Source organism: Corapipo altera, unplaced genomic scaffold (genome assembly GCF_003945725.1).
Source record: "Corapipo altera isolate COAL_440 unplaced genomic scaffold, ASM394572v1 1, whole genome shotgun sequence".
NCBI lineage: Eukaryota > Metazoa > Chordata > Aves > Passeriformes > Pipridae > Corapipo > Corapipo altera.
Genome location: NW_020884873.1, coordinates 4,931,674 through 4,955,751, shown reverse-complemented (window position 1 = coordinate 4,955,751; position 24,078 = coordinate 4,931,674). Strand labels below are relative to the sequence as shown.

General features: G+C 41.0%; 1 protein-coding gene across 5 annotated transcripts in view; it reads right to left on the bottom strand.

The window, feature by feature from the left end:
* Positions 1–24,078, bottom strand: part of MICAL3 (microtubule associated monooxygenase, calponin and LIM domain containing 3) — a 168,180-nt gene that overhangs the window by 34,771 nt on the left and 109,331 nt on the right. For 3 of the 5 annotated variants that reach the window (XM_027665712.1, XM_027665685.1, XM_027665694.1), the window contains 6 exons: positions 14,900–15,095; positions 10,407–10,645; positions 9,211–9,300; positions 6,033–6,170; positions 3,811–3,873; positions 499–603 (listed from right to left, as the gene is read on the bottom strand). In XM_027665712.1, coding sequence (XP_027521513.1) covers positions 499–603; positions 3,811–3,873; positions 6,033–6,170; positions 9,211–9,300; positions 10,407–10,645; positions 14,900–15,095 — 831 coding nt within the window. The remainder of the gene's footprint in view (positions 1–498; positions 604–3,810; positions 3,874–6,032; positions 6,171–9,210; positions 9,301–10,406; positions 10,646–14,899; positions 15,096–24,078) is intronic. The other 2 variants (XM_027665702.1, XM_027665721.1) reach the window with 1 other exon arrangement.

The following is a 24,078-nucleotide window of genomic DNA, read 5'->3' as shown; positions in this document are numbered from 1 at the left end:
CCCCTAAAATGTTTCACTCCTTTTCTGGTGTGATAATTAGTCATTTAGGCAGTCAATGTAAGCAGTTAATGATTGGACTGTTAGTACAAATAGCTAAATCAGTAACTGAAGTCCTCCTTATCTGTTTTCTGGAATTTTTTTGATGTTTTCTGGCATATGCAGTTAATTTTACAACAGCAAGGGAAGGATTCTGGCATAATATTATAGAACTTTCCCAAATTTACTTCTATTTCTGTTATTCATCAGTATCAGCACAGAATATGGACACAAGACACTCTAGTTATGGTGAGAAGACACGAGAAATTCATTATAAAATCCATGGCACTGAGGTTCTCGTCTTTCTTCTTGTCACTCACTCCTGGTTCCCTCTTGACTATTCAAAACAAACTCCCACACCACTAAAAATAATACCATGTTTAAGTAGCTTCACACAAAGTCATTTCTGCCAGTATAACTGTGTTCACACAACAGGTTTAAAGGCTGCACACGGTACCCTACCATCATCCAGCTCTGCACCCGTGTCTCCCTCTTCACCTGCCTGCCCTTCTGTGTCTGCAGGCTCTGTGCCCAGCTCATCCTCCACATCATTATCCTCACACGGAGCTAGAATATATTCAAATAATGAGAAAAAAAGAAAAGAAGACAAACACTAGACAGTGAAAAGGTTCTACATTGAACTGTACCAACAGTTTATAGTCGAGATGTTTATTAATTACTGCCAAAACAAGGAATCCCAAAATGTGTCACCTGGAAGGACATCTGTCTATGGTGGAATGACACTTCCAGACTCCAACTAATCAAGGAACGCCTGCCCCTGGGGAGTTTCCAAGGCATTTGCAGTGAAAGCAGCCAAGGCTTTTCTGAGCAACAGGTCTTGTGAAAAATTAAACAAGAAGGGGACTGGGAGGACATCAAACCAGGATAAAGTTTACTGTTCTTCCAGGAAGATTGTTTTTTCCCTTTACCACACCAGAACAGTCACCACCACTTGATAGAATCTGTGCATTAAGTCAAAACTGAAATCTCACCATGTACCATGACTGTTCATCTTGAAATCGAAACAGGTTTTGAGGGAGTAAGTCAGAGACAGAGTCTAGCTTTGGGATTGACCATTAGTACATTTGGAAACTGTTCAACTCTGTGTAGCTACTGCAGTCTTTGGTAATAAGGTCTAAGAAAATTCATATGCTGTACAAGTACGTAGGGTACAAATGAGATAGTTTAAAGTAATTAAAATGATATATAAAAAACTTATTTTCTGTTACAGATTATTAATTGAGATACTTTTAAACATTTAAAATTACATATTCAAAACTTTTTTTCCTTTACAGATCATAATTTGATTTGCTGGGCCAAAATAAAGAAAAGATTCTTGAATTGGCAACTCTGAAAATTATGATATCTGACATTACTACTCGTGATGGGATTTAATTATAGGGGGAGAGACAAGACCAAAGTCTGGGGTCTAAATTTCATTATTAAATGATACTTTTTAAAATAACCCCTTAAACCTTATGACACATTATCCCATATCTAGTGCTATGGATGATTTGCTTTTTTTTTTTTTTTGAACATTTTCATAAAACATAATTAAAATATTAAAAGAAAAGTGAGCACTTCCAGTTTGTTTTTTTTTCTACAGTAGCATTGGTCAACTGCAGTTTTAAAAGTGTGAAGTGAGTTATTATCAATTCATGTTCAACAACATTTAACTCTGTTGTACATCCTCTTGCAAATGTGTACACAGTCAGCATGTGTTACCATGCACATCTGCTAATTATACACACAGGATATGGTTCTATAACAACGGTTGCACCTACACCAGTAAACTAAGTGGTGCAGGTCTCTAGACCTGAAAGCACACAGTGTCACACTGTCACCCTGAGGAGGGCTCCAGGCACAACTCCCAGCAGTCAGTTCCCTGGGAAGGGCCCAGGTTGTTTTCACAGGCAGTCTGAACACAGCCCCCTGATCCTGGATGGCAAAAAAGTTAAGCCATGCAGGAGAGAACCACGGTGTGCCAGGTTCCTCCTGAGGCAGGGTGTAGGCCCCGGTCCTCTTTGTTTACCAGTGATGATGTGGCTCTTGGGACCATTTGTATGACAGCAGTGCTAATTAAGACAATCTTGAAAACAAACTAACCCTCCCTAAAATTGAGGTCTTGCAGCCTCTCCTCTTTCTCTAATATAGGTTTTTGCTTATTTCAAAACACAGCCTTCAGTGGGTGATTTGTCTTCTTCCTTCAACCTGAGAATTTCCCTTTTTCCGTGTTCTATAGTATTATTAACAAAGATAAACATATGTGCTATTTTATTTCCCGTCAGCTACTGTGGAAAGGCATTTTCACTCAAGTGTGATAACGTACTGGCCTATTCCCTTATGTCAGAGGATTATAAAATGCAGACCCATACTGATGTCGAGCATAGGAAACTAAATCATATGGCAAAGGCTGGACTTCCCACAGGGGCACTTACAAATCTACTGAACTAAACTAAAACATGTTCCAGTCTGATTGTTGCTTAGGTATGCAGTAGCTTATGTTATTTTGGAAATGATAATGTCATGGGATGGTTTTATGGTAGCAGCAAATGTGAGTTATCTTAATCAAACCTTGCAAAAAACATAACTGATGTTAAGAATATCTGAATCCACTACGTATTGTAGGTCTTCAGATCCAGAAACCATGAACTGACATGACACACACAGGTTGTATTGGAGAGAGAGGAGAAAATCAGGTTTTATACATGTTGGTACACAAAACTCAATGGAAGATTACAGATGCATTGATAAGTAGCGACTTGGTGCAAGGGTGGATCCCACTTTGAGGGACATGGAGAGCTTGCAGGTGGCTGGTTATATTATACATATACTGTGCATATACATATATGTAGTTAGGGTAAGGAGCAAGAGGCCAAAAGCTGTCACACAGTAACTCAGAAGCTACACACTACAGCAGCCAGAAACTGGGATCAGCACTTGGTTTGTATTAGCTGGCAGCTGTGAGCAGACTGCTTCGTGTGCAGACATCTTGTAAACACTGCTGGCTTGCCAAAGCAGCAGCAGAAGCAAAGTTTTAAAGGCAAGCTAGCTATTCTGATGTGCCAAAGCAACTCAGCTGTACACCAACTACCCAGCACAAACTACTCCACTGAATGAGAGATATCTTCACAGCTTTACACAAATGTACCCCCCTACTGGCATCCCAGAATCTTCACGCTCACTGGTTTTGTAACGGAGCTTAGAGGACCACATATAAAAAAGCAGGTGAGCTTTACCACCCTTTAACATTCCCAAGGCTTTCCTGAATAATGTGAAATCCCAGGCCAAAGGAAACACAATCCCTATTCCTGAAGATCCCAGTTTCAATCTTATTATTCTTTCTTATTTCCTTCACCAGATAACTACAGTTTGCAGTTGCTACAGAGAACTGCCATTGCTCCAAGCACTCTCTACCACTTAATCTTTCACCTGCAAGAAAGCCCCACGTTCTTCTATTCTATGGGCTTGGGGAAGAATAACTGTTCCCATCTTCAGCTGACAAAGCAAACAGAAGTGCTCCTTCTGCATTATTGCACCCAAGATAACCTGCCCTCAGAAGGGTTACAACGGGTGTGGAGCTCATGCGAGAGGGGTCTGCCTGAGCAAGGCGTGCATGCACACTCCCCCTTCCTCCCGCCCTCCACTCCACTCATGCAGTAGCGACAGGGCGGTAAGTTCCAGGGTTAAAGTACCAGCTCAGCTGCTGAAGGCATGGAGAAGAGACGGGCAGGGTTATTGTGCATTGGAATACATAGAACATCACCAAACTACCTCCAGGGACCGTCTCCAGCCACGCCTGTACCGCCTCATGGCGTACGGAGGGAAGGTCGGACGCTGAATTTAAAAAACAATAAATCGTAAGAAATCAAAATTAGACCATCAGTCAGTGTCTAAAAGAGAAGAGTGACAAAGGGAAATTTTTCAGTAGCACGTACAGGAATAAAATCTATGAAATTTTAAACAAGCGAATCCAGGCTCGAGAATTAAATTTAGGCAACACACAAATGTCAGGGGCCTAATCTTCCCTTAGGATCTGTAATGTTAGAAAGAAATACGGATGGCACAGTGAGAGAAACACTGCATCTGACCAGCAGGTTGCTGCTACTGTGCTCCACTTGAAACTCTGCAGAGAAATGAAATGAGGAGAGGAGGGATCTGAGCAACAAGAGAGGGGTGGTCATACCAGGGGTCCCAGAACCTGCGCTGCCCAGGTGTCCATGCCAGCAGATGAAGAAAAGCTCCCAAAGCAGAATGAGAGGGGTTTCTATGAACTGTCACATTATCCCAGGCTTTCACAGCAGACCTCATCACTGCTGCTGCTACTGATGGGCTCTCCAAACACCTCATATCACAGAACAGAGCTCAGCCAGGAACAATTTGCCTGTTGAACTCAGGCTGAAAACTTACAGCATGTCCACAAATACATACTGGCAAAAGCCCTTTAAAACCCCGAACTGCTGATACACCTGTACACACATGTACTACGTAACAAAGAAATTGAAGCAGCTAATCAATCAATCAGGATTGTCCCAGTTTGACTGGGTTTTAGGGGAAGGAAATTAAAATCCTGCCCCAATTCCCAAAGGAATTTAGAAAAAACACAAAATCAATTCTGGAAGGATCACCTGTTGCTGGCAACTGTACCAGTACAATAAAGAAAAGTAGGAATTACAAAACACAAATGAAAATAAAAACTGGGAAACCAGAGTGACACTCACTCTGAAGCAGAAGTGCAGGTAACCTGAATTGCTGTAAGCTTGAGAAACTGTGTTAACATTTTTTACTTCATATTTTTTAAACATTAAACAACTACTCTAACAATATGGAATGCTACAGACAGTTGAACACTGTGGTTGCAGTGTGGGAACAAAACACCCACTTCTTATTTGTAGGGCACAGATTTCACACCAGAAAGTCCCAGTGCATTCTACAAACTGCAGTTGTAAGTGTAGCCAAACTGATCTGGAACTGTGTATCATCCTAGACCAGGATTAAAAACACCCCACACCAAACGTCTAGAACTGGGAGGAAAAGATAATTATTTGGAATAGAAGATGATCAGGAAACATGAGGTAAAGCCCCAGGCTTTTTAACTTAATTTCACATTTGCTGTAAAAGACAACCCACAGCATACTTACTCCCTCTACAGTTCTGTCACAGTGGTTGCAGGCTGGGAGCAGAGCACTGCTCATCAACTGCATGGTGAACTTTTATTAAATCCGTAGGTAAAGCACCTATGACATACTTACCTTAAGAAACACTGTAATACAGTTTAGAACAAGGTCAGCAGAGACTGCTGGAAGGCGCTCACATGAGATCTGGACTTACCAGCATTTTCCCCCTCCAAAGTTTTCCTTTAAGTAACTGACAACATGCAAAGGTCACACCTCACATTAAAAAAAATAGATATACTGCCAAACCTTAAACACAGGCAGTCAAAACTCTCACTCATCAGATTTGCAAGCCCTTTGACCCCCATCCTTCCCTATTAATACCAGATGCAGTTACACTCTTTGAAAACCAGCAGTAGAGAAATATGCTCAATACAGAAGCTGATCCTGTTCAATCTTTGCTGGAGTAGCTACACAACACAGCCCTTCAGCTTTCCCTAGAGAGGTGTAGAGTCCTCACTGCCCCAAAAAGCACATGACAACTTCTCTTTAGCATCCCTAAAGTCGGTTACGGAGGGCAGATTTCCAGCACCACCAAATCATGTGTGTGTGGTGAAGAAAAATGCTATGGAGTCGAAGCAGGCAGACAAATGGGTTAGAAGTCACAACACAGAGATGAGAAAGTAGTAATTTTAAACAGACACCGGCTTGAAGAGCAAAGTGTTTAACCAAGCGTAATTTCAGTGTAATTTGAAAGTAGTTCCTTTCAATCACTGCTGCCCCTGCTGAAGTCACTGCTCTCAAAGGGCACAGAACCAACAGAGTAAAAAAGCTGCAACTGTGATCCAAGAATTGACGGTGTGGGGCTTAGGGGGATATTACCTCTGGAGGTGGAGGACTTTGAGGCTGAGACCATTTTTTCCTCCTCCTCTTTTTCACGGATGTGTGTCCAGTGCACATCTGCCAGGATCTCCAGAGGATCAACCGGATTTACAATCTGCTGCAGCCTAAGGTTTCCAGCTAGCAGGAGGAGGGCATGGTATACCAGGTTGTAGGAAGGGTGTATGAAGGACAGGGAGGAAAAGATGGGAGAGCAGTGGAAAGGAAAGGTAACACAATATAGGAAAGGAAATAAGAAAAGAAAATATTATTGGCTCAGATCAGTTTGCAAGACAGACAGAAAAAGCTCGGCATTGTGTGTGCACGCATACACCAATACAGCGCTCCTCATACTTCCCATCAAAGCTGAATAATGCCATTCCAAAGGCAGAGGAATGCTATAAAGAAAATAATTATAGATTATCTCTATTGCAAAAAGCTTTGCTGAAATGAAAGACATTCTCTGGGTGTCCAACAGTATGTGGTATGTAAACACCAATTTAGCAGAAATTTCCAGCTCCTTCAGCCTATTCATTATGATTATTGCAAACCATGTCTTGCTGTTAAAGGCAAGGGACAATCTGCATTGTAGTTTGATGCACCAAGACAAAAGGTTTTTCATTCCCTATTATTGGGTTAAGCACTCCTTTCTGGGCTGGGTAGACACTTCTTTGTGAATTAAATTACATGATGAATCTCAGAGTTTCACATGTGTGCATGTGCATATGCATATGCACACAGGGGCACACGCCTACTTTAGCACTTAAAACACTACTTTGTTTACTCCTGCTCTTTTGTACTGACTTGTTCAAAGGGGAGATTTTCTTTTCCTGAAGAATAAAAGCATTTTGATTGTGACTTAACAGCCACTCCCACCTCCCCAGAAGGGAATACCTGCCTACACAAAGCTCAGCTACTTATGGAACAATGGGCACCTAAAGCAATTGATAAGAAACTTGTTTAACTGCTGCAGAACACCCACCTTTGGGAGCACCTATTCTGAGGTATTAAATTCATAGACCCTGTCTCCGTTGTTATCTGCTCTGGGACTGTAACTCAGGTTTTATTTATCCATAAAACAATAACTGATTCTACAGGGGACAAGTGTTCACCTGTTCACCTTTTGCAGGAGTGGTCTTGAAAAGCAAACGTCTCAAACTGAAAGGAAAATGCCCACTTACTTTATAAAGTAGGACGTCGTTTTTCACAACAGCTGGATTACCACTGAGTAGGGCAAAAAACTGCTTCAGCAGGTTAGAGCCTCAAAAGCAGTTAGACTTTCACATGGTGCAGTAGTGTTTGAAGGAAACAGGACATGTTAGCAGCATTTAGAGCTTGCACTCGTTATTTCCTGCTGTCTCATTTTAACGAAGTTCCTCTCTCCTGGCCATGTTTTTCCCAGATATGACAAACTGTTTGGGTCTTGCATTTTAGGAATGATTATGTGTGAGATTTGGCATTAAAACTGCAGGAGAAACAGGCAGAAGGAACTGCAGGAAGGACAATCATCAGATGGTTATTAAGAGGAAAAGGCTTCAGAGGCACAAACTCAAATGCAGAGCGGGATTCACAATTTAGCCAAGTATTTAGCAGTTTTATGTCTCTGTCGCCTCATTAGAGAGTTTTTGTATCAATTAGCACAACCACATGGGCTACCAGAGCCACTGGACATCCTGCAGGGACAGGAACCTGGGCTTTTCTCACTCCATACCAAAGCACTCGCATGCAGGCCCCAGGATGAGTAGAGTTAGCACTTGCATCGCCGCACAAAATTCTGTGTTAAAAGGTTTAGATTTGCCAGCAATGGCTGAGAAGTATATAGTCCCTCAGCAAGGCTTGGAAAGAGCAGGTCCCACATGATCTGCATGTTTTAAAGTGGATTTCTCTGGGATTTAGACTACTGTAACATACACACCTATAATTTCTCCACAAGCCTCTGGACAGAGGCCTGAGCCTGTCCTGGTTAGAATATTGGTCCCTCTCACCTTCTCCAGTAAATAAGGAGCAGCACAGCCAGCCATGAAAGACTGCTGCTTGGCTAAGAGACAAATCTAACACTTCCTTAAGGTCTAAGTGCTTGAGAATTTCAAACACCTGGCACAGCCTTCCCTCAGGACTGCCTGCTGAGCTGTGCAGGAAGCTGAACAGTAATTGCACTTAGATTTGGAACAGTAACATTTCCCTCCATTTCCACTGTAGTACCTATCAGCACTTTATAAGCTGTGGGCAATCTCAATGTTTTCACTTTAATGGAATGAGGAGCCACCTGCAAATCAACTCCTTAAGAGCCAGGTTGAGAGCACACTAACAACTCAAATGGGAGGAACTTCTTCAGATATGCCCTTCAGCCATCTTACTAATACTTCTCATTCCCACCACCAGAAAAGTTAAATGAGGAAAAAATGTTAATACTTCTTCAATTTTTTTTCCCCTTAAAAAAAAAAAAGTCAGAAGCCAAGCTACAGTTATTAAAACCATAAGCTGCAAAATATGCAGTTTGACAACTGCATATGCCCTCTTACATGCAGGAAAGCACTTGGATTTTCCTCTTATGTATTCTGGCTCTAAGGAACCACACTGAGGAAATAAGTATTAACAAGCTATTAGGACCAAGTGCTTACAAAAAAACCCAAACCAAAACATAAAAATAAACTGCAAGAGAACACAACCAGTTAGATTTGAATGTCAGATTAATTTTATGACCAACTGTTCAAAAAATCTTGAGGGATCGCTGCAGCTTAATTAATTGCCCCCCAGACTCTCCCCACAGACACACACTCAACAAAGGACAACAAAAAAAGCAAGTTTGCTGACACACTTCTGATGCATCCCATATGTCTGACATATTGCACAGGTGCAAGTAGTCTGTGTGTATGGAACAAATTTCAAACTCCTAAATATGTGGAGGTCACTGTTCATACAAATTACAGTAGCAAATTGTCCAAGCTTTCTAGATATCCTGAGGTACTTGTCAGCTTTATCATTTTACTAAATCCAGTGGCAAAGACAGAGCTGATTTATGGCACTTGGATGAGGAGACAAAGATGACAACAGCTCCCAAATCAGTTTTGAGGGAGCTGGTAATTAAATAAAACACAGAAACTTCTCATGTGGGACCTGCTCTTTAAAACATTCCCCGCTCCTTTGGGGAAATGGAAGTGGAGATGGTGTGTACGGGTACCTTTATATGTACCCGAGTCCTCTTCATCTGAGAGATGTTGAAGCCAGAGGCCTTGCTGCAGCTCTCTCTCCCAAGGGTTATACTCCCCCTCTACAGCAGAGGGAACCACACATCCACATATAACACCAGACACGCGTGTACACACACAAGCGATGGAGAGAGGGAAAGAGAGAAAGAGAGAGGACAGAATCAGAAAGAGAGACTGTCTGGAAATCCAGCAACTCCCCGTAGTCCCGCTGTATTCAGTGTCTGACAGCAAAACTGCTCGAATGGAACAACATCCGTCCAAGAACACCACGGCTCAGCAGACTAAACACACAACATGCATGTTACCAGACTTAAAAAGAAGTCCTGATTTCCACAGACTTCAGTCATGGAGATACAGCTCCTACGTTGAAGAAGTAGCCAAGTAGCCTGCTGAGCTCATCAACAACGCTGCCACTAAGGCTCAAAAAACTGGACCTCTGCTTGCAGTAGGCAGCCAAAGACCTTTACGAAAAAGCTCTTTGGAGTCTACTAGTCTCCACAAAATGGAAATGTGAGTATAAAGACAAAGACAAGATCAGCGAGAAATTTGGCATGGTGGTGAAACACTGGAAACATGTCTATTCTTAGCACAAACTTTGCATTTTGATGATTGACACAAACACAGGGGAAAGAGTCTTTCCCTAAGATTTCCCACAGAAGTCTCTCAGAGCTAAAATGGGAAGCACCTGAACTCCCTGATTTCTCAAGGCCATCTTTTAACAAAGGAGAGCTACAAGCAGTTTCTTCTGGAATGCCCTGACTACAGTGACAGGGCACTACCCCTCAGGGAGGCACTGCAACCACAATGCTTCCCGTTCTTGTTGCCAAAGAACAAAGGGCACATTCAAATCCAATTCCAAATAATAATAAAACCCAACAATAAACCAATACAGCAGCACAAAGCTGTGAATTGCACATGTTGGCATGGTGCATGGGAAGCATATTGTGTTGGTACTAGTGCTCTAACTGCCCTGTGGGCAAAGTCCTTCTGTATCCACAATGATCCACCCAAAGCTTTCCTTGACAATAACTCCCTTAAAAAATCAGAGCAACAAAGATGTGAAAGAAGAAGAGAAGTTTTCCAGGCAAATCTTTCTCATTCTGCATGGCCAATACTCAACCCAGTTTTCCCTGCTGTCTAGCAGAAAGAAAGGACAAACCAATCTAACCTTCGCTCGACTCCTCATCTTCTTCCTCTTCGTATTCCTCCTCATCATAATCATCTTTGTCCTCAATCTCGTGATTCTCCTCAGCCTCAATCTCTTCTTCACTCTTTCCCTTCAGGAGGGCGTGGATACGCACGGCTTCTTTCCACGGCACACCACCCAAGTCCGAAGGGGGTTGCTGAGGCAGCAGTAGTTCATCATCTTCCTCCTCATCTTCCTCCTCCATCTCAGACTCCGAACTACTGTAAGGTTTTAGGAAAAAAAATAAGGATTATATAGGTAATATTAAATAATAATATTAAAGATTACGCAGTTAATGTTTCCTTGATCAGTCTCAGATCACTGACAAATTGTTTCAATACCCACCAGCCCAAAACATAACACTAATTTTCTGCTTTCAACTTTTCATAGGCATTTTAGTGACAGCATCACGTGTGGACTGCAGTATGGTCCTTGTTCTGCTTCTTTCAAAGAGTGTGAAGCAGCAGCAAAGTGCCGGTGAAGCCAAGTTCAAATATTTGTGCAGCATTTATTGTTACAGTTAACAACAACTAAACACAGCAAAAAGAAACTACTTCATATCACATTGCTTTGGATAAACCAGTGCAAGAATTCTTAGCAGTATCAGAATATAGAAGGTCACATCTTTTGATATGGCAGCTACTGCCAGCTGTGATAACCAAGATGATTTTGGCACTTGATGCTGTGAACCAGAGAAGGCTTTGGGAGTAGAAAGAACACACAACACAGCTATCAGGACAAAGGATACAGTATGTGAACCAAGGGGAGCCGGAGGAAAAAAATACAAAATTACTCACTCTTCTACATCACAGACAGAAATATGTATCCAATTAAGTACACAGTGTACATAGTGGCAAGAAACTGCAGGAAGCAGTGCAAAGATAATTACAATAATGAGCTTATTATTCTCACAGCAAAGTCTAAACTATACAAAGCAGTAAAACATTACTGCCTTTTAGAAGCCATTTCTGTTTAATTCTAACAGTTCCACAACAGAAGCTGCAGGGGCAAGAAATGTAACCACTTATACAAAGACATTTAATCTGGCTCACTCTTACATGTTGGACTACCTAGAGGAATTGGGAAGAAAGGTGGTTGTGCTTGTCACTGGAAAATGAATGAGAATTACAGCACACTCAGAGACCTCATATGCAGGGTGAAAAGGTGCTCTACCTTTGCTTTTCCTTAAGAGATCATTGTCATAACAGAACTGCATTTATTAGAGCAAAAGTCGGATGCTTCCCCTATAAATCTTAGAAGGCCCAGTTCATCTGATTGAAGGAGAAAACTGTGAATAGTTAAAAGTTTGGGTAAATAAACTGAGAACAGTATTTCTGCTTCCTTATGCCCATTATCACTGGTTAACAGCCTTTGGTAGAGCCCATTCCCATACAGATAATGAAAGAGAAAACCAACAAGTTGATAATAATGAAGCTCACACCTCATGTAAGTCTATAAAATATAACTTGTGCAGTGGTAATATCATATTTACATAATCCACTTGTCTGAAAGCCTATTTTTGATAACAAACCTAATAAGGAAAACACTTAATTCATGCTCTGACTGTCACACACTTCTGTCCAGAGGCTCTTAAATTCTCCTCACTGTTCTGCATCCATATAGCACTATTTTGCTCAAGTTACAACCCATTTTTTCACAGCACGAACTGAACACTTATTTTTAACATGCTGCCTGATTTTCACATGTGAAATACAAACACTGGTGCAAGCCATGGACTCTCTGCATATTCCAGGAGACCAAAGCATATTCCGAAGGCTTTATGCAGATATTGTCACAGAGATAAAAAGTGATGTTCCCCTCCTCCCTGATTAACCTTCCCAGCCTTTGGTATGGAAATAAACCTGACAGGTGCTGCATGCTGGAGTTTTCATGTGCTGTCAATAAGGTTTACTGCTGCTCAAATTGTTGCCATGACTGCTGAACGGGACGAGCTGCTGCTCTTCAACCAGCGGCTTATCGCATGGAATATTGACGACATACATTCCTTATCACATAGCTCACTTTACCTTCTTTGGTTTTTGTTTATAACTTGGTTTTTGTTTGACCTTTGAATACTGAGAAATGAGAAGTTGAAAGACAGCAGTGAGATGGCCTGCTACAGTGGGCATTCCTTTCAGCATGGCAACCCTGTGCCGTAGGAATTAATTCAACAGCTGAACTTTTTCTTTTTTCTATAAAGCAAAGACCAAGGTAGGTTGCTTTATGGAATTTGTATAAGCAGCTGAATATCTCATTAGAAAGGTGTATGTAGACAGATTTAGTGCTGAGGAGACTAACTGAAAACCCAACCTGTGGAAATGAACTTCTTTCCTTGCCATGCAGACCCACATGGCACAAGCTTTCCTACGACACCACTTTGAAAGGCCACAGAGTGTGATACCAAAACTGCAGATGACATGCTGGGAGTTACTGCAATTTAAAGGCAATGAATAAGGCATATAAAGGGTTTCCCACACCTCATACCTGTGCAGTCAGGGTGTAATTGCTTAATTGATCTTTTTTCTTGTGGAAGCCTAAACAAGATCAACTCTCTTTTGAAAAAATATACTCTGAGTACTGTTTCCTGTAAACTTTCTCTCCAGTGTGGATGCTCCCAAGTGTGTGTGTGTGACAGGAAGCTGTGCAACCAAAATGTGAGGTCTCTGCCTGACTTAGATCTCACACCTCAGTGAACCCTGAGGCCCAGCCCCCTGCTCCATAAGACACAGAGAGGACAAAGAGTTCCCCATCCCCTCCGCCTGCTCCTAACCCTGTGGTGCTGCACCATGACAGTGAAGATGATCAAATCAGGGATTGGTTGGCTTGTTGCAAGAGTCACAACTTTTTTTCTTTTGTTGCTGAAAAAGTAGTCAGGCTTTTCCCCCTTTTTTTGCCTTCTTTCTGTGACATATCATGGAGTGGATACGGCTGAACAGAGGATACCCAAGAGTTACTTTGCCTAGAAAATTCTCTCTCTTATGTTTGGCCCACTCAGCCTTGTCAATGCTCTCATAAACTGCTTGCCATATTTAGATTTGGAACATAAATTTTTCCAGGTCATACGGACAGGGAATTTGATGTATTTTCTCTTTTCTCTCTATGACAGAGTGTGAGTTGCCCACTAAACACTGCTTTTCACATCCAAAATTATACAATATAGTCTATTATAGACAGAAATATCATTTTAATACAGGTTATGGGGATGAATGTAGGACAAAGGGAACTAAATGTAACACCCAAAGAGACAAAATCCAGCTTGCTAACCTAATAGTACACTGCCCTCAGTCTCCATAATCCCACGAAACATCACTTGGAGATAACTAACAACTTCATGCCAAAATGCCAAAAACTCCTTTTTTTTTTTAAACTAACTCTTCTCCTTTGTAAGTCTTCTGCCATTTATTGAGCAGGTCTATTGTGTCCTGATTTACTGAAATCAAGACAAAGAATAACAATAGTGAATAGCTCCATACTAGTAAATTTTGTTTTAGAGCTAGAAACAAAGGACTAAAAATCCCTACTATCATTAATGCTTATATTGTCACAGTTGATTAAATTCCTAGACCTGAGCAGGGAACTAAAGGAAGGACAAGTGAAGAAAATACAGTTTGCATCTCCCACAAATAGTCCAAGATTATTTAATTTTTCATACAGCTCTGTATCTGTAGGTAATGCATACATAGAATATGTTCATAGGATCTAAGTCTTAGGAAACCAATAACAGCATTTTCTGAGTTTATTTCAAGACTACTGGACAGACTCAGAGCTGGAAAGGTAAGGGTTGCTATTGCTATAAAGACAAGTAGATGATTTGAAACCCTGTTAAGAAATCAAGACTGCAAAAGCGTGTGATTCACTAAAAAGTTCACAAACATCTCTTCAAGGATTTTCTCTCAACGATTCTTGCAACAACTGCTTCCTGTAGCTCTACCTGCACGTACATGGATCCTGGTGTTCTTACAAAGCATTTTGCAGATAAGGAGAAATTCATGAATGTACAACATATTTTTCAACAGCCATAACTATTGCTTCCAATTAATATCTCTCAGGCATTGCACCAGCATTCCATCATGACTGCATGTGTGTCAAGGCTGAATCTTGAAATCAAAAGTAGTTTTGAATCGTAATGTAAAACATTAAGAAGAGAAATTAACTTTGGAATCCCCTCCTACTTGAATTTGTGTTCTGTTTACTAAGAAAAATTCATTTACATGACAATTAAAATAATAAAAATTAAAAAATCTGTTCCAACTTAGGACTTAATTTCATGGCATTACAGTCCCATAGGTATCTTCTAAGAATGGTCATAAGCTATTTAGAACAGAAAGTGCAAGATAAAAATATCTGTGTACACACGCAGAACTTCTTTAATAACTTTGGAAAGGGCAACCTGGTAAATAACATGTTAAGGAAAGCTAAGTGAAAAGCAGGCAAAAGCCAGTATAAAAAAAAGCTCATGGGCAATGTGTGCTAACCTGCTGGGCACATCCTCTTCTGTTCCTTTGTCCAACACGCTGCTCAGGTTATGCTCTGCCAGTGTCTCTTCGGGAACCTCTTCCAGTTCTTCTTCCCGCTGCAGCGACAGCCGGTAGTTCTCCAGCTCAATCCGCTCCGGAGTGCCCCGCAGCCGCTTGGCGAGGCTGGGCTCCTCCAGCCCATTCACATTAGAACCTAAGGATAAGCCAGTGAATAAACAATAAATGCAACAGTCAGAACCGTAATTCTTTAAGAAAACCGAGCAATTGTGAGAAAAGGGGCACGAGGCAGAGGGAGGTAAATAAAGCGAGAGAATACCTTATGTCATTATCCTGTTCGCCACTACTGGCACAACCTGCTGGGAAGCCAGACTGCTAAAGGGAATCTTAAGTGGTTTAGGCTAATAGATGCTAAAAAAAATGTTAAATGTCCTAGTTGAGAGAGGAAACAGGGCCATTTTAGCTGCAAAAACTAGAGATGCAATGAAGTCTATGTAACAAGTACCAGGGAAAGCCTGGGCACAGACTAGATGTATTTTCTGAGACACAGTAGGAATGCTATGGGGCAATCCTGCTGTGTGTTAAAATTGTTACCAGTCAAGTCTACAGAGTTAGGGAGAAAGACAATATTGTTACTACTTAAAGATGAGGGAAGGAATGAAAAAGGCCCAGTTGGAGTATGTTTTAAGGCTTTTTATAGACTTGAATTAAGTTGCTTTTTAATCAGAATTTGTGATTAAATGAATCACAGGGAAAAATCCTGGGGAGATCTTTGCAAGCAAAAATCCCATAAATCCCAGAAAATTGCAAGGATATGTGACCTAGGCAGTTGGAGAAAATAATACAGGAGCTTCACTCACTGTGGCACTCAATGAAGTATATTCTAATATTTTAGCTCGAATAACATGCCACCGTTTACCCTTACCCAGCTTATACTATTTACAGAGCCCAACATTTCCATGCTTTTGTTTTGCTTTGCTAAACAAGCCAAGCCACCCTCTCACAAGATAAGCTCTTCAGCGCGCTGATCATCCCCTAGGTCTCTGCACCTGTCCCAGTTTGGATTAATCTTTCCAGAACCTGTGTGATTAGAACTGAGTACAGCTTTCCAGATGAGGCCTTATCAGCGTAACACACAACCCTGCCAGAAATCTCTCATCTGGTACATGCTGAGAACACACCTGCCTATTTATATGCCACATAATACTGGTGGCTTTTACTTACTGACTGATGTTCAGATATTTCTCCTTTGCTTTCAGCTGATAAGAACTTTGTTGGTAGCCAAAATTCTCACCACTTTCTCAGTGCATGACCTGGTACTTTCTGCTATTACGTTTCTGTTCAACATCACAGGTGGCAACATTTTGCAGCTCTTAGTGAATGACATACCCATCCTCCTCTGCATTGGTGGGGGGTTTGAAACTTCAGCAGATTTTTTCCTTTTTCTTTTTGGGACAGAAACCTTAGTGACACTATCACTAAGATCAGTCCCCCGGTTACTTTTTGTGAAACTCCACAATCTGTAGGTGACATCCAACCCCATTATTTTCTTTTTCAATAAACCTCTACTCTCTCATTTAAGCCAGCTTCTTAGCCACTTGACACTTCATGTACTGCTCCCACATTTTATCCAGTTTAAATAATTATTTCCATGTGTCAGCATTCAGGTGCTTTACTGAAGCCCAGACTTTTCAAATGCACTGCATTCCCCTCCTGGAGGTAATCAGTTATGTTGTTGATAAAAGCTGCCAAGCCAGACTGGCACAGCCTTTGTTGAATCCATGTCACATTTTATACCACTTACCTGCATGAAAACAAAGGGCTTCACTTGCAGAACTAGCAGTCTTTAGTTATTGCTCCAAAGAAGGTGTTTTATCTACTGTTTAAATTAACTTACATGTACTTGATCAAATCACCTTTTAACCTTTTTTGTTTGATGTTTTGTTTTCTGTATAATTTTTTACCTGCAGGTCATACTTCTGTCACCCAGTGGTCACACAGTATTGCTCCGAATTAAGAAGGTAAGGTACATCATGATACCTTGATTTATTCACAAACTGTTACCACAAAGCTCATAATTTCACTGTACACTTCTTCCACTCTTCTGAGACAAAGACTATTTGACCAAATTTTATTTTCAATCATTACAGTATGGTAATATTTAAACTTTTCTTCCTGCATCATTGGATTAGTCTTTCCCAATCTTGGTACACACTGACTCTTTTGCTCCCATGTCCAATGCCAACTGAAATGGAAGGCCATCTGATTGACTATACATTAAACTGCATTTTATGTCAGCTCCATCCTCACTGTGGACTGGTTTCCCTTGCCTTGCTTTTACTTACATGCTCAAGGAATAGAGCTCTTTGCTTTCCTTTCCTTTGCAAAGTCTAACCCAGCATGAGCTTTGGCAGCGTTTACTTTATCCTCACACATTTTAAAACCTCCAAAACAGTTTTTGTTTCCTTTCTTCATCCTTTGTAGTTTCTCACTTTATTCCTAACAGTCCTTTTTTCAGGGCAATTACTCTCTCAGTACCATCTTAGTGTTCCACACAAAATTACACAGGCCTTGCCATAATTAGTGGCATCTATTTCCAATCCCTCTCCTGAAAGACAATATCTCATAAAAACAACTGCCAGGAGTGTGTTGCTTTCTTCCTTAGCATGATTTAACCCTTCTGTGATGTGGGCAAGTAGCTGCTGTGCCTTCAGCTGGAACTACATGGCTTCCTTACAGTATAAACCAGAGAAGCTTGCTCAGGTGGCAGGTGGGAACATTGCCTTGCATTTCCAGGGATACTGTGGTCTCTACCGTTTCCTGCTGCTAAGCCTTATGTTGTGTTAGTGTTTGCAAAGTTTAGTGGAACTGGACTGGCTTTTCAACTGGGATTCATGTTTCATTTAATTCTCTCTCTTGATCGTGATACCACCTCGGCCAAATCTATTTTTGCAATCTGTGTTACATTCCCCAACCCTGAGTTCACAGTAACAGGGGAACTGACCTGGAATATTGCTCTGCCACTTCTGGCTGACAGTAAAAGACCAAAAGACTTTGGTTAACACAAGAACACCAAAGTGAGGGAAAGCAAACAAGGAATATACTAAAATAATAACAAAAAAAGTTTTCCTACTACTTGGACTCTTCATATACCCAGAGCTATCAGCTTGGCTCAGCTACTTCAACAGAAGCATCTTTTCACAAGCTGTTTTTGACTTGTTCTCTTCTGATGCAAACCCTAACACAGCTGCAAAGTCCACAAGCAGAAAAAAAATGATGAAAAACAAAAAGAACTTCTAATCCACCTGATGTTATTTTACTTCTTTTGTTTTCTAACAAAATATAAAACCATTCCCATATAATTAAATGAAATGGAATAGAGTATTTTTTTTAAAAAGGTTGTTTCACTGCTCCAGCATCTAGGGTGGGGAGAAAGAATAGCAGTAATCGCTCTAAGGTAGAGGAGGGTTGAAAATCAAGTTGACATCCATTTATATGCATTTCATGAACATATATGATCTTGCAGGTATGTTTTTCAAAACACAAATCATCATTGCCCTTCTCATCATGAAGACCCAGTATAACTGGTATACAGGAAATCAAACAAATCCTATCACAGCACAAACTATACGTGGGAGTGACTCAATGCAACTGTGTTAAGAAACTGCATAGATGGAAAAGCTGCCTAAACATTAATGCAAAAGGATGTGGACAAGCCGAGACATCCTGCGAGCTTGACAAGCACTCCATGCTTCAAAATCTCAAAGAAGTAGGAAGGACATTCCCAGCACCTTCTCTAATTAATTTATATATCCACACACTTGAGATGCAGGATTGGTCACATCCCTCCACTCCCCTTCGCAAAGAAAACAGCTCCACATCAGAGAACATGATACAGAAACTCAACTGGTTACCAGCTTCAGCAAGGGATTTCTAGGAATTGCACTACATGGACCATTTAGTTCACTTGATCTATTGGTTCTGTTTCTAAAAGATGCCATCTGGGTAGCTGCAAAGCCACTGTCAAACTTGCTTGTTACCAAATATGAAACAAGAGAAATGCTACTGACAGCCAGCTTTGTGCACCACAAAGCCATCAACTATCAGAAGGAAAAGCATTACACTTCCCAAATCTATGTAAGGGATAAAAGTAAGTGTGAGGTACAGGTATCATTAACGTGTTCGGATGATGGACAATTTCCTCATAATATGCTACAAAGTTCACACCAATTCATTTGATGCTACAACAAGAAACTACAAATAGGAACAAGGGAATCTGAAGCTCTCCTACCCTCACTTCTCATATATATATATACAGGGCTAAATGGATGGGCAAAGTCTATTCCACTGCAGTTTTTGTAGACTCTAAAGCTTATCCTTAAAGTTACTCTAGAGGAGAAAGGTGTCTCTCTCTAAAATCATTATGCTGTGCTCTCCAGACTGTTCTGTAGCTCACTGGCACAAGACAGCTCCACAGCCAGTGGCTGATGTTCTATCTGGTCAGTGCCTCTGGGCCCACAGAGATAAAAGGCAGCAACCAGTCACAGCTGAGAGAAAAGGGGCTGATGAGGCTGCATTTGCTGGGAAAAGAAAGTTGTGTCACTATCCAGGGAGGGGAGCTACCTGAAAGCCAAGTGCAGCTTCTCATACAATCAACTGATCAGCTAAAAACCCATTAGCAACATCCAAAATAGGACACATTTTAAGACCTGAATCTTTACTTTGGAAGAGCCAGTGGGCCATGAACATTACACAGATCATCTCAAGGGAACTGTTTTTTGTAACAGGACAGGCTGCTTAGCTGGTGCATGAAAGTTGCCAGAATCCTTTAGATAACTCAGCCTTGACACAGCTTGCCTCCTGTAAAGATAAGTGTATGATCAGAGATAACATTCCTGCACAGAACCACTGCTTGCCTAATAGTGTGTCCTTTCCAGCAACTCTGGCAATTCCTGGAAGGCTTGAGAAGCTCCTCTTGAGAGAGGATCCCATCTCGATTCCCCCCCCATACCACCCTGTTCTGTAAAATTGACACATTATTCCCATAAGCTCAATGAAATCTTGCCAAAGTTACTCCCTGACACAACACTTGCTGAAGATGCAGGACTGGAAAGCTGAGAACAATGAATTCTTCCCAGAGGGAAAAAAAACTCTGCCTATTTTACTGAAGTTATTTTCATTAATCACACAGTACCTCTAGACTTGCTTTTCTTAGCTTGCAATCTTAATATCCAAGTTACATGTCATCTCTTGTAAGTGTGGGTTCAGTATTTTGCACAGACTCAGCCGTTGCCTTGGGGAGTTATGGAAATTCAAATAAAGGAGTCTACTTTGAAACACATGCAAAAGGGGGAAGGAATTAATACATTCTCAGGAAAAACATCATTCTGGATTTCTCAAATCTTGTGGTTTTGTGGTCATGTGAAACACTGCACCTGTTTGTTTTCACTTGGCTTTTCCAAACTCTTGAATTACTTCTACCTCCACACAATTGTTTGAGAACACAACTAAGTCAGATAAAACAATTCCTACAGAGACAGCAGCACACTGTGCATGACAAAGTACAGAAGAGGAAGATGGGAACTTTTCCACTGGAGTTTAAAGGTGTTGCAGTGAGCTCTGAGTCAGAAATGCTGGAAGTCCTCATATTGCATTGTCATTAATTTCTAAGAAATATCTTTTGGGGTAAGGTTTCTGAAGTGTGCTTGCAGCTCAGCAAACATTATCACTGAGATATAAAGGCAGCAGACAAGATCCAACAGCATTTTTAGGCTTCTCATTTTTCATCCGTGTTAAGGTCAAACTGAGTTCCATGTTTTTTCCTAGAAGTTTCACCCTCACCCACTTCAGTTCCATTAACTCCCTGTTTGTATTCCAACTCCACTTCTCATCCAAGGGCCTCAAAATGCTTTACAAGTGCTAGCACACTAAAACAAACCTATTTTGGAAGTAGGTAAGTACTGTAGGGGCATTGCACAAGTCCAGACACAGAGATTAAATACCAGCAAGGCAATCTCATAACAGGCTAGTGGCATTGCCAGAAACAGGATCCAGAATGCACAATGCCAACCCCTTCACTCTCAACTTTACTTAAGTCAAGAAAAAAACACTTTGGTGTAAGAAAATGCCCAGCACTGTGTGTACAAAAGGAAAGGAAATCTTGGTACCGAGGTCCGTGGTTAGATGCTGCACACATTGAAACAGTAAGTCAATTAAGACATTCCATTTATATAAGTGCAACTGATTTCTTATGAAATTCTTTCCTTAATCCTCTCAAAAATTGCCATCTAGCCACTCTTAGCAATTTTTGTACTACACAGTAACAGATACGTAAAACATGTACGTGGCAACTCTAAACTGACCAGCAGAAGTGTGTTAAGTGAAATGGATTTTTTAAGGGTTAGTAAGAAATTCAAAGTTTTAAATCTAGATTCATCCACCCTTTAAAATTTTAAAATTTAAATTTTCTCTTTGAAGAAATGTCTCCAGGAAACCACTGGAAAGAGCCCAGCAGACCTGGTGAATTCTTGTCACTGCTTGTTCACGCAGCCTCACATCACATACTGCAGAACTGAACACATCCTGGCAGGATCCCCTGAATCTTGATAAGCATAATCTCAAAGACAAAAGGGGCACTATAAATACCTCCTCAAATAGAAACAAGAACCCATTTATTTGAATGTAAATACCGAACAGCATCTTGGGTTTGGCTGGGGCAGAGTTAATTTTCTGCCTAGTAGCTGGTACAGTGCTGTGTTTTGGGTTTAGTGTGATGATAACCTCGACAGCACACTGATGTTTTGGCTGTTGCTAAGCAGTGCTTACTCTGAGCCAAGGACGTTGCAGTTTCCTGGGCTCTGCCAGAGAGCAGGTGCACAAGAGGCTGGGAGGGAGTGTGGCCAGGCCAGCTGACCCAAACTGGCCAAAGGGATGTTCCATACCATGGAACATTGTGGCCAGCACATGTAAAGTGAGGGGAGTTGGCCAGGAGGGACCGATAGCTGCTCAGGGACTAGCTGGGAATCGGTGGGTGGGCGGTGAGAAAATTGCATTGTGTATCAGTTGTTCTTTGGGTTTATTCCTCTCTCCTTCATTTTCATTACAGTTATCATTATTGTTGTTGTTATTACTATAATATTTTACTTTGTTTCAATTATTACACTGTTCTTATCTCAACCCACAAGCTTTACTTTCCTTCAGATTCTCCTGCGCACCAGGGCTGGTGGGGGGTGAGGGAGTGAGCAGCTGCATGATACTTAAATGCCAGCTGGGGTTAAACCATGACAAGCAGATATCAAATGTCAATGTTATTTTGATACAATGCCTCAGCTTTCTCTCTAGGGTATTCCCAAGCCCTCAGGAAGCCTGAATTACTCAGCTGTAAAAAGAAGCCATCAAATCTCAAATTTTCTGATGTCTGTGTTTCCAGTTTGATCCATAACATGTTCTGCTAAATATAAAAGGCCTGAATTCAAAGAGGACAGTAGGATAAGAAAAACAAAGTCTATTCATAAGCAAGATATCCAGTCTCCATGCACAGGATTCAAATTGAACTCAAACCTGACAATGGCCCTGCTGGAATTCTTCTGCAATGTACACATACCAATCACAGCAGTGAATAGTAACTCAGCTTTCTAGAAGATGCACTCTACTGAGTCAAAGCTCTGGGAGTTTGATATGGGAATTGTACAACTGCAAACTGGCTTATGCAGGGTGGACTTGATCAATGCAACTGTCCTTAAACTGACACTTCAAATCTAGGGAACTCAAGAGCAGACACAGAGCAGAACAGCAGCCCTCAAGCCTACCAGAAGAAAAAGAGTTTTGCCACTGAGCAACCAACATGGTTTGAGATTTCTACTGCTATGTCAGGCTCAGTCCTCAAACTTGCAATCCAGCAATTCTTCCCAGCAAATCAGGGACCTGAACAGAGAAATGACTGAGCTGTACAGACACAAAGGTGCTTTATCAAAATATCCCCTGAAGTAGAAGTACCCAGCAGAGATTTACCAGTACTACTTCCAGTGCTGACCAAGAAGTTTTATAGCATTACTTAATTTAACAGCACATGAAATAAAAATCCGTGAGATTCCTATTGATATCTACTGGTCCACTAAGCAATGAGGAACACAGAGGCCCCCAAGGGGGGCCTATACACCTTTATAATGTGTATAGGAAGAGCTGATAGTTAAAATACTCCAAGGATTCTGAAATAGATACCCCAGAAACAAACATATTAAGATATAAGTCCTCCTCCATACATTCCACAACCTCCAGCTAGAATGAAGTTCTTCATTCTCAGATACTGTCAGTAAATGTGGAAGCCTGCACTCTTCATAATTATGAAAGTGAACTGGACTGACTATTGAATGAAATTAACAGCTCACATATTTGTCTCATGGGTGTTGCAATGTTTTCCCCCACTCCCCTCATTATTTTGGTCAAAACAAATTTCTAGAATTCACAAAACAGACACTGACAAAACAGTTGCTTACTGCATCAGTGGGACAGAGCCTGGAAACAGCTGGCAATTGCATTGATCTGACCTTTCTCTGGTTTGAGTGGAAGCAACCAGAAGTGAATATAGTTAATCAGTTTAATATCAAGGTCATCTGTAATTTATACTTATGTCTTGAAAACAAATACAAATTCATCTGCAACTTCACAGTATAAAGTTATGTTTGAGAAATAGTGTTTTCCATATGCAGGTGTGTGAAGTAGCAGCATTAAGTCATGAAAGTTAAGAGTTCAGTATATGGTTTAACGATACAGAAAAGTTGTCTTCACTACAGCAGAAGTATAGAATAATCCAGGAATACAGCTATTTCTGACTCCTGGAAAGCATCCAGTGTTGTCACTGGTGGGTGGAGAAAAGAATCAGGGGAAAGGAGGTATTAGGTCACCTAATCCAAGCCCCAGGGAACACAGCTAAGCTCAGTACTCCTTATTACATCTCTTTTGGCAGAAAATCTTAACATTTGTACAGATTTCACTTTTACTGCTGCCCAAAGAGGTTTCCAGTACTAGAAATATAATATAAATTATGTAGGGATTTTAAGTCCGTTAATTACCGGTGTGTTTATCACTCAGGAGTATTGGTAAATCAGTAACCTATTACTGATCATTTCCCCTTTTGCTGGTATCATCTAAGATGTTGGAGCTCTCTCTGGTATTTTGAT